Consider the following 12,208-nt stretch of genomic DNA (forward strand, 5'->3'; position numbering starts at 1 on the left):
TCCAGATGGTCCTACACTATATTTCCTGGTCTGACATATCTGTGCTGGTATGGCCTCTTTTATACGCAATGTTGGGCCAGGTTATGTACTTGACCTAATTTAATGCTATTGTTCACTGATAGCTCTATTCCATATTAACTGAACTTTATTTAATAGTCAAAGAATTCCCCAAATGTTAAACTCTTAACTTCTACTTTAGGGCCAATATTATTAAATAATTCCCCTTTTAATTCCTGCTTCACATTACTTCCAAAATACATTTCCCAAAGGAAGAATCCTGTTCAAAACTGGTTCCCCAATGCCTCACAGGGTGAAGTGCGCTGTCCTTACCAGATTAAGGTCCACTGTCCTGTGGTTATTCAATGACCAAACTCCTGACTCAGCCTCACCTACATTCTCCCAACAAAGCCTAAAATTGCAGAGGAAATCATGACTATTTCAATTATGACTGTATTGTACTCTTTGCTGGCTGGGATGGGGCAGGAAGGAGAACGCTGTTGTCATTCCTGTGAGTGGGAAGGTTTTCACTTACAGATATCATGAGTGGGTGTTTTGGCACCTATGATTACATCTTTGTCTCAGTGTAGAAGGCTTGAGATGGAGAGTGGGAAGCTGTCTCTTCATCACACACCACAAATATACACAATTGAAGGAAATCTAAGAGTCTTAGGCAATCTGTCTGTGAGGGAATATTGCCGAATTTCAAGTACACTTTGGGGACACCTGTTTTACATGTCTCAGGCAGGTCAAAGGAGAGAGAGGCAGGTACTGAGATGGAGATATCGAGGTGGGCAGTAGAGAAGACCACTCAGGAGTTAGACATGGTGGTCTCTCAGAGATCTCCCAGCTGTATTGTCTCGACTGCCTCGATGAAAGAGAAACTAGAGAAAGTGGCTGTGATACCTCATAACTTCCAGTTAACAGGGCATTGGCACTAAACACAAAGACAAATACATACAACTATGTTTAACTTAATATTAACTTCTGAGGAATATGAATAAGTAGCTTTACCTAAAGTTTGGAGTGTTCTACATGATTGAATTAGTTTTATTTTTAAAACCACATAATTTTAAGACTAATTTCTGCCTTTCTAATAAAATAATATAAAATGTACAGCTGTATAGCTGAAACTAACACAATACTGTAAATCAACTATACTCCAATAAAAATTGAAAAAAGGAAAAATACACTTGAAGTCAAAAAGAACTACTAGAAATAGTAGTTCGTTCATTGCTTAATAATAAACAAAAATTGATTTATTGAGAAGATAAAAAAATGATTAATGTGTGTTGGGTTATCTTGCCCCATATGAAACCCTACATGAGGCATACCCAACTAACGTTACCTTAATTACATTGTAATCAGAAAGAGCAGAAAGGGCAAAATGCAAGATCTGGATATTTTAGCACTTGAACTGACCTCTTAATTGATCAATCATCTGCTCCATCGGGCAGAGAAGACCAACCATGGGCCTGTCATTCCTTTAGACCCCTTTTTATTAAAAACTGGTTATTTCTCTAAACTCATGCTTTCTATTTTGACCAAGTTTATATTAGTGAAAATGATAACTCATACATATAAACCTATGTATTTACTCTTTGTTAAGCCAAGAAACTTGGTTTTTGTTTTCTATTTTCCCATTTCCAACTATTTCCACAAAGAGTAACTGGTCTTTTCTGGGTAAAATGTTCTCATATGCCAATAAGATGCTATCAGAAAAACTGGTCATTCTGTTGAAGTCACTTGTTTTCAATGAAAAAAAAAAACTTTTCTTAAAACAGATTTTTTTAGTGAAGCAGTGTCACTTTCTTATTTTATTTCTTAGGCAACAAACAAACAAGCTTGTTTTCATAAAGTCTGAATGTTTTCCAGATAACAACATATGTGTTCCAGGGAATCAGGAAACCCATAATAGAAGTAGACTTTAATAGCCCAAGAGAACAAAACAGGCCCAGATTGACCTTGGCTATTGAAAAACAACCAGAATCCCTCAGACACACTTGGTCTGGTAAAACACTGGCCTGCTGAATATTTCCAAGTAAAAAGAAAAGAGTCAGCAAAGGTTATGATAATTTTCAAAAATGACTATACGGTAGAGAAATGACTAACTCACCATACCATATTTTATTTTAAATATACATGTATATTTATATACTATGGATACATAAATATATATGATTATGTGGTAAACATCATTGTTCATATAAAAGCATTCACCTTTAAGACAGTGTTGGGACAGTGAACTGTGGTTTATCTTCACATTCAATATGAGGAACTTGTCAAACCCAGGCTAATGGAGTATGGTTCCTACTGGGACTGATTTGTCCATGGTTGTCATTTAGATTTCTTCCCCCTAATTCAATAAAATTCCTTCCAGCCTGAAGATCAGCAGGAAACCCAATAAGAACCACCTCACAGTATAACAGACAAGCTCCACCAAATGTAGTTAAGAGGGAATCTAGATCTTACTCCCATAAGCCTGTTTGGTATTAGCTTTTAATGCCATTTTCCAGTTCTTGTGTTTTTTCCTTCTAATCTAATGTCCCTTCCAGGAATAAAGGGGAATTATCCCATCATTTGACAAACTGGGAGGACTTCATGACCTGCAATAATAGATTTAAAACCTAATAATATTCTATAAGCCGATAAGCGAATCAGGATTGACTGATAATCATTTTCATTCAGCTTTTTGTACATTCATCACTATTTGTTTAAAAATTAGGCCCAGGAATCACTAACTGAATCAAAATTATAAAAATGACCCATGCATTAAAACCATGTTCTAAATCATTTATCTACAGTGCTATAATATCTCTTCCGATATAAAATGGATATCTACTCTATATCATACACTTATTTCAAATTTATATTTTTATCAATCAACCTAAAGTTAAAGATACTCATACTCACTAAAATTTTCTTTAAAAGACAAGATAATGACAATGGAGATTTTTCAATGGAGAGGAACTGAAAATGACAGAAAACAAGCTACACATATCACAAAATACCATGTAAGATATATTACAGGAGAGCTGCAAACTTAAGGCCTTAACAATCTGGAACAGAGTTTGGTTTCCTGCTGGGAATATTAAGGATAAATTCATGAAGAAGGTGGCTTTTGCTCTGCCCTTGAAAGTGAAAAAAGGATTTACACAAGAGGAGATAAAGGGCAGGGCATCTCCAGCCTGAGAGCAGTAAGATTAAAGTCAATGAGATGAGAGGACAGAATATGGGACATGACTAGAGAAAGGCAAGAGGTCCTATTTTAAGGGATCATTTCATAACCAGAATCAGAGAGATAAGACAGGAGCTGCGACAAAGGATAAGAAACATATTCAGTAGGCAATTGAGAGCCTCTAAGCATTTTTCTTCTTTATAACTTGTATGAATTTATGTATTTTGATTAGTCTCAGTTTTATTTCATCTCTCACCATTGGAGTATAGATAGAAAATTTATTGTTTCTGGTCAGCTTTGTAAATTGGTCCAAATGGTTGCAGAATATTCAAGCTCGATTATGATTTTTTAAAAAAGAAGAGGAATGGTCGTCATCCAGAGGTGGCTGATGTGGAAATTAGAAATGAAAGTGTAACTTACAAGACTCTGAAGTGTAGACATATGACTTGGGCTTGGTCAACAGTATGCTTCCAACCAGCTCCTTTAATTTTGAGGGAGTGACAAAGGGACGATTAGAGATTACTCATAATGGTGGCAGGAAAGTAGACAGCCCAGCTCTGAAGGAAGTATTCATAGGCAGTGGACTTAGGTAGTTTCAACCTCTGGTTTACTCAGTCTTACTCACTTCCCACTTATTTTTCTGTCTTAGATTCTTAGTTTTACATTTAATTTTTGGAGCAATCCAATATTCTTTCAATAAACTTATTTTCTGCCTTTAAGTTAGCCCGAGTCAGGTTCTGTTGCTTGCAATAAAAAATTCTTTTTGTTATCGTGGTGAATAAGAAAAATGCAAGGTCTACTATTCTGGAACTTACACTATAGTAGGGGCTAGAAGATTAAGTCGGTAGTTACATGTGTGTGTAAATTAGATAAATCTGTTATGCAGACGTAACAGGGATTCCGATGAGTAATAAGAAGGCCTTGAAGTAGAGTTTGAGCTGTAAAGTGGAACTGAGGGGGAAACAAGAAGGCAGAATCTCTGGTTTCAAAGTGGATATTAAGAAAAAGATAAAGCACTAAAAAATTGATGACATCTCTTTATGGTTCATAACCAAGAGGTTTTTGAGCCTTTTTAAAAAAATATCAACTCATACAAATGGTACAAATATCCTTATTATGAGATGTTTTCATTAGCAAACTCTTCATCCATTATGAGAAGTAAATGTGCTCATTCTTTGCCCTGGACCACAGCCATAGTTTTCACTCCTCTGTCCAGCTGGGAGGAAGGGAGCATCATTAACCCTGAGGCTCCTTCCTCTGACGTGTGTGTATGGCAGCCGGTTGTACTGCTTCACCAAAGCTGACTGTGTGCTTTTCTTCTCAAATACACCTTCAGTGAGGTCATACTGGCAACCTGAAATTAACCATGCTGGGGTATTTAACCAAGGAAATAGGGAAATGCTACACATCAGGGATTTTTTCCCCCTTGAGAGCTAGTCTACCAACACACCACTGAATATTTCTCATGAATATTCATTGATGGGGCTTCCCTGGTGGCGCAATGGTTAAGAATCCATCTGCCAATGCAGGGGACACGGGTTCGAGCCCTGGTCCGGGAATATCCCACGTGCCACGGAGCAACTAAGCCTGTGTGTCACAACTACTGAGCCTGCGCTCTACAGCCCGTGCGCCACAACTACTGAAGCCTGCGCACCTAGAGCCCATGCTCCACAACAAGAGAAGCCACCGCAATGAGAAGCCCGAACACCGCAATGAAGAGTAGCCCCCGCTCACCGCAACCAGAGAAAGCCCGCGCACAGCAACAAAGACCCAACACAGCCAAAAATAAATAAATAAATTTATTAAAAAAAAAATCTATATATTCATTGATGGCTCAATAAGTTACTTCCATATACTTGATGCTGCCTTCAAGTCAAATGAAATCATTTTAGAACTATAGTTTTAGAGCTGGAGAGTTTCAAACGCACTTTATAATATTTTAAGCTTCCACGTATGCATCATTATCCCAATATGTCCTTAGTTTGTAAATTCCTGGAGAGCTGGCGATAATATTATAGGCACATATGTCCTTCCAATCTAAATCCAGGGCAGCACACAGTAGATTCTCAACTTTGACTAAATGAAGGGCAGACTTACTCAAGTTCACAAATACAGCAAGCAGCAAGAAGTCTTCTGTGTCTTCCTGCAATGACATTTCTGCCATAACCCTAGATCCCTTTGAACTCCCTCCTCATTCTCTCTGGACTCTCTTCTTTTCTAGGTCATTCTCTATGCCTTCCTTCTGCCTTCCTGATCCTCTTTTACAAACCAAGTCCCATGTGATCATAAGATGGTAGACCTGAAAGGGACTTAAGAGATTGTCTATATCATGTCCCTGATGACAAAACATGGTCTAAGGAGTTTAAATTAGTTTCTTAAAATTATACAAGTATTTAGTGATACAGTCATGATTTAGACTCATGTCTCCAAATTTTTAGTATAGTTGTCATCTTTCTATCACTCAATATAGCCACACAGAATCTACTGGATTCTCTCTGTGTCTCTCTTTGTCTCTGTCTCTGTCTCTCTTACCTCCCAAACAAGGGTTTGAAAATAAGACTGGAGGCAGAGTTCATTGGTGGTAGTGAAAGGAGGTACCATATGTTGATAAATTCAGTTGATGACTTTTACTTATTCATCTACTCATTTGACATATTTCTTTATTCATAGGACATGTTTACTGAGTATCTCCTATATAACAGGACTCTTCTAGGCATGTAGAATACATCACTGAAGATGATATAAATGATGAAGATGATGAAAACAGACAAATGTCTCCATCTTTAAATAATTTGCATTCAAGAGAATATATCTGTCCTGGAAATGCTCCAGAATAATACTTGCTGCTCAAATTCAGAGATGTGAAACAAGAATGAAAATCTCTATTCCAGAATGATGTGAGAGCCACTGTCGTTTAGCAGTGATAATATAAACAAGGAGAACTTGTGGCGGCTTATTCCCCTTGAATGCCTTATGAATTTCATTATTTGTTTGGCACCTTGCTAGTTGCTGTCATTTTATATTTACCAAGTCAATTTAAAAAAGGATGCCCTAGGATAATATTTCTTTTCTTTGGAATTACATTCACTTCCTGAAGATCATTTTCTTTCAATTTAACAAAAAAATCTAGTTGGAAAGTTTGTTCATAAAGTTAATTCCTAAAACTGGAGTTTTCTTAGATTTAAAATCCATAGCGGCGTCCCTTGTTATTTACTGTGTATTTAAATAATGGAGCATCAGACTCAGTGCATTTCAATTAGGAATGTTAATTAGTAGAAGACAATATGTTGCAGAATTATTCTTAGGTTTTTTTTTTTTGACTGAAGTAGTTAATGCTTCACAAAACAGAAGTAAAGTCATGGATGTAGAAAACAAACTTATGGTTACCAGGGGATAAGTGGGGGGAGGGATAAATTGGGAGATTGGGATTGACATATACACACTACTATATATAAAATAGATAACGAATAAGAACCTGCTGTATAGCACAGGGAACTCTACTCAATACTCTATAATGGTCTGTGTGGGAAGAGAACCTAAAAAAAGAAGAGTGGATATATGTATATGTATAACTGATTCACTTTGCTGTACACCTGAAGCTAACACAACACTGTTAATCAACTACACTCCAATAAAAATTAAAAAAAAAAAATTACTGCAACTCTTTTCAGGAAAGGCACATTTCCTAAATCTTGATAATTATTTCATGGATAAGAAAAATGGGGTCAAATGGCTAGTAAGTGTTTTAATGACCATTTGAACCCAGTTCTTGGTTATAAAGTAGACATCAGTGTTCCCAGTTGTATTAGTTTCCTAGGGCTGCCATAACAAAGTACCACAAACTGGATGGCTTAAAATGATAGACATTTATTCTCTCACAGTTGCATAGGCCAGAAGTCTGAAATTCAAGGTGCTGACAGAGACACTATCTCTGAAGGCTCTAGGGGAGAACCCAGTCCATTCCTTTCTCTTAGCTTCTGGTTTTCCTGGCCATCCTTGTCATGCCTTTACTCAGAGATGCATCACTTCAATCTCTGCCTCCTTCATCACATGATGTTCTTCCTGTGTGTCTGTTGCTGTGTCCCTTCTCCTCTCCTTAGAATGACACCAGTCATATTATATTAAGGGCCAACCCTACTCCAGTATGACCTCATCTTAACTCGCATCTTAATTACATCTGCAAAGACCTTACATCCAAATAAGCTCACATTTTGAGGACCTGGGAAGGCCATGGATTTGGAGGAGGACACTATTCAACCCAGAACACCAAAATAATCTGCTTCCTACCTATCATTCCCCTTCCAGCTGTGTCTACTGGTATTTGCCCCCTTATTAGACTCCTGAAAAAAATTCTGTAGATATGCACCATATCTTCAAGTATGCTACATTTCCTCACTCACTCTTACTTCAAATACTGTACAATGTCTTGTATAGTTTTAAATGCAGCAATGTCCTACCAGCCCTGTAAAATGTTTCTTCACCAGGGAGAAAAACGTGTTCCTTCTTGTTTCAAATTATAGAACAAAAATAGAAAACACCTTCCACCCTTGGAAACTCACATGGTTAAAAAAACCAGACTCTATGCAAATAAATGCATTTCTCTGCTGACTCAGAATTGCTGGAGATGCTTTATTGCATCAAGGATGTCTCCATTTAGAAAATGTTTCCCTGGGAAACCTGAAGTAATTAAAGGAAGGATAGAGAAGTAATAACGCAGAAACTAAAGATCTGTGGGGTAGGGGAGGGGTCGCTATTATAGGGCAATCTTCTAAATGGAAAGAAAACTACAGGTAACTTATGGTGACAAATGCTGTAGTTCTACATCCCTTCATATTATGGGAGAGTGTATGTTATTGGGGATGTGTGGGGAGAATGGTCAAAACAACCAAAAAACCTAATATGAGGTTGAAATGAAGTTGAGAGTTTTTAATCTTAGGATGCTGTTTTTAATCTTAGGATGTTAATCTGGACATCAGAAAATGTAATATGCTAAATGTAAAAATCTGGATGTCTTATTATAGATTTGGAGAATATTATCTAAGTCAATTTAGCTTGCTTAGTTCATTTGAATCGAGACTGAGCTAATTAAGGAAAGATGGAAGCAGCAAGTATTCCATAGTTTTGATGGTAGAGTATTTTTCACATTCTCTGAGAGCTGAATGAAGAAGGACACACATAGATGAATACTGGAAACATTTCTCTAATCTTTCTCTTGCTTTGTTCAACAAATATTCATTGTAGAAGGCCCTGTACCATCTGAATTTTCACATTTTTTTACAACTATATTCCATTGGAAAACTGTGTCCCATCCTGGGCATTTTCATTCAATAAAAATAGAATATTTGGAGGGAACTTCATTGAAATTTGATCAGTTTTAAATTTTATGTGATAATAATGCTTCCTTTATACAGCATTACTAGGAAATGAAGTTTTCCCTGCTAAGTGCTAACACTTAAAAGACCATTTTTACCAAACGTTTCTGAGGCATAAATATATAATTGCTATCTTTTTCTTCTTAAAAAAACCTTTAAAAATTCCGTGTGAGGAGAGTGACATCAGAAAGATGGTAGAATAGGAGGTCCCTAGCTCATATCCCTCCAACCCCAAACAACAAACTAGCAGTCATCCATGGACAAAAGTGCCTTCGTGGGAGCTTTAGGATCCTGGCAGGAGTTGTGAAACTCTGGTGAAGCCCAAGACCAAGGAGAGCTGCTTTGAGAAGGGAGGCCCATGCTCTGGTGGCAGGTTCACTGAAAGTGGTCCTGGATACAGACCAAAAGTAGCCCCATTTCCCAGTGGACTCAGCTACAGCCATGCTTGGCCACAGTTCTACAACCAGCCCAACCTGCCAAGAGATGTGGGAGGAACCATGCCTGTCTGTGCCCCATTAAGAGGCCGGCTGACCTTGGACTTGACTGCAGATCCTGCAGCAGTCCTATGACCCAGTTCCAGCCCTGCTCTACTGCATTCCAGGAGTTAGTCTTGCCTACACACATTTGTGCCCCTGGAAGCAGGCCCGCTGACGTCAGTCCTGGCTGTGGACCCTGGAGCTGTCCTGTGACTCAGGTCCAACCCTGTTCTGCCACGGTTCAGTTCCTGCTCACTCAGGAACCAGGAGGAGCACAGTGTGTGCTCCCAGTAACAGGCCTGCTGGCTTCAATCTGACTATGGTCCCTGAGGCAGCCTAGTGACCTGGCTTGAATCCTGTATCATGTGATTTCCAGAGAACAAGAGAGAAAGAGAAAAAGGCAGAAAGTTTACCTAGAGAAATAATGACCAAAAACGTGCTAAATCTTGGAAAGGATATAGAAATCCAGACTCATGAAGCTCAAAAGTGCCCAAACAGGATCAACTCAAAGAAGTCTAGCCAGATACACATTATAATTAAATCATTAAGAGTCAAAGAAAAGAAAGAATTTTGAAAGCAGCAAGAGCAAAGTAACTTGCCACATACAAAAGAACCTCCATAAGGCTATCAGCAGATTTCTCAGCAGGATTTTTCAAGGGTTTTTTCCTGAGACGAATGGTGACAAAAATAATTTGGTTGCAGATACAGGCACATTTGGAGGAGGGAAAGAGAAAATTAAGGAAGTTCGTTATAAATGGGCTCTATTTTCTGTTCAAAGGATATAAGAACATTGGCAGAGTGAAGAAAGTTCAAGGAAGAGATGAGGATTTGAGGATTGTTGTAGAAAAGTAGTGCCAGGCAATGGTCCTAAACGTGCATCTAGGACTGTTGAGAGTCCAGCTAAAGTGATAAGTTGAAATTTTTAGTGGTCCCAATGAGTATGACCAGTAGCAGTTTGGAAAATGCAAATGGCTATGGCTACTGTAAGTCAATTTCAAAGACTGATAAACCCATTATGACAGAACATGAGCTAGATACTTGTATCTATTCTACAGGAATGGTCTGATAAATAAATGTGTTAATACTTGCAAAGTATTTAGCAGAGTTCCTGGCACATAATTAGGACCCAAATTTATGTTAAAATGAAAAAACATGGGACAGAATTCAAAGTGCTTGATAAAGAATGGAATTGAGGTGTTAGATCATTAAATCTGAGACCATTAGGGGAACAGTATAAAGAGGTCGTTTTATGGAAAAAAACAGGAAACATTGCAAATCTAGAGTTGTATTTTTTCTTATTACTTACGTTGGAAAACAGGTTTAGGAGGAGTAATCAAAAAGTAGAAGACATAATAATTAGATTATATTTTTCAACCCTAAATTTTCAGAGGGGATGATAAAGTTCATAATATAACTATGGGAGTTGGTTAATGAGGAAAAATATTTATGAAAGTGACTAGAATTTAAGAGGTCAATGTTTCACACAGTTTGATTCACCTGGAGGTTGAGATTGCCCAGGATTTAGAATCCAGTGGAAAACCATGAGAAAAAGAAGAACCCAGATGTGTGGCTTTAAAAGAGAAGAAAATTTTGGATAAAGCCTGTAAGAACAGAATTTTGAAAGAGGCATGGAGTAGTCTGAAAGGCAATCACCCTACTCTCTAATGTTGATAACGTGAAGAATTTATAAGAGAACAAATAGCCACTTAAGTGGAAGCATCTTAAACATTAGAAATTCAGATTTCAGGTAAGGGGATGATTTCTAAGAAAAGGAGTTACTGACACGATTTTTTTTTTTCTTTATGCAATAGAATAAGAGTTCTAGATTGTAGTGTAGAAACAGAAGGGGAATGGCCCAGGGAAAGGGAAAAGCTAATATGGATGGAAAAGACAGTCTGGAAGATGACAGGTGAACAGAGGAATCTTTACCTCATGCAGTTGCTGTGAACCTTTGGAAATAAAGAAAGTAGACAATAAAGCTATATTGATGGAACTAAATTTTCTCTGGGTTTCTTAAAAAATTTTAGTCAAAGCTATTTTGTTGCCTAGAGGATATGAAAATTTCATGATAAAGTTTCATGGGGAGAAAAACTTTACCTCCTACAGTATATACTGTTCTTTCTACAATGTATGAGTAGGACTGGACGTGAAAAGAAATGCAATGTCTCAGAAATTCCCCATTCTTCTATATTCAGATATTTAAAACAATCCTTGCACATCCCATTTTCTGAAGGGATGGCTTACCTCCAAATATACATTCTGGGGTAAAGGAGATGTCATCAAGGGCAATAAAGATGTTCTCTTTTCCACTCAGATCAGCTTCAAATGCCACCTTAAATGGACTGTTACTGGAGAGAGGTACATGTCCATACATCCAACCGGTTCTTTTACTGCCAATCACTGACCACACCAGGATGTTTAGTCCAGATTCCTCTATAGTATACACCTAAAAATGGGGAAGAAAAAGAAACAAACAGAGAAAAATCAACTCTTCATTGTTTGGATGTTAGAGGCGTATGGGCATCCAGGTTGTTGATGAAAGAATGGAATCTAGCAATGCAACAGCTCAATAATAATACTTTTAATCATACTTGATGTACAATCTGTTCTGTAACATAGTGGACAAGATCCAGCTTATACTCAGGCAAGTTGTGGTTATAAAGTGAGACTATGGATGTTATATTTCCTTTGGTGACTTAGACCTTTGTTTAGTTTTGACATATCGATTTCTGTGTACCAAATTAGACATGGCCCCAAACTGTAACTATCTCAAGTATCTAAAAAGCTGGTGGAGGTGTACAACTAGAATTTTTCACCACTTAAAAAAACTTCATCCATCTCGACTAAGGTGTGTTACTGTAGAAAATCCTCATAGTAAATGAATATGAGAGTAAACAAGTCATTTCAGAAACCAATCTGTGGAAAATATTTAACATTTTGACAGACAGAAAAAATCTACGTGAATTAACTAACGTCAATATTCAGGACTTTTTAAAGTATAAGGACTAACAGATTCAAAAGGAAGAGAAATAGAAAGAGAGCTTGTTTTGAAACCAACCACCATGACAAGTTCTGATCTTTTTTTAAACAATAAAAACAATTCAGAACAAAACAAAAACAGACATTTCCTAGTGCTCTTCAAAAAAAATCTATTTAAACAACAAAAAATAAAGTTGAAAAGATAC

At 37.3% G+C, this 12,208-nt stretch overlaps 1 protein-coding gene across 1 annotated transcript in view; it reads right to left on the reverse strand.

Moving 5' to 3' along the window:
* Nucleotides 1-12,208, reverse strand: part of MALRD1 (MAM and LDL receptor class A domain containing 1) — a 600,449-nt gene that overhangs the window by 109,474 nt on the left and 478,767 nt on the right. Inside the window, exon 33 of the mRNA XM_059909182.1 lies at nt 11,268-11,469. Coding sequence (XP_059765165.1) covers nt 11,268-11,469 — 202 coding nt within the window. The remainder of the gene's footprint in view (nt 1-11,267; nt 11,470-12,208) is intronic.

This window comes from Balaenoptera ricei, chromosome 2, assembly GCF_028023285.1.
Source record: "Balaenoptera ricei isolate mBalRic1 chromosome 2, mBalRic1.hap2, whole genome shotgun sequence".
Classification (NCBI taxonomy): domain Eukaryota; kingdom Metazoa; phylum Chordata; class Mammalia; order Artiodactyla; family Balaenopteridae; genus Balaenoptera; species Balaenoptera ricei.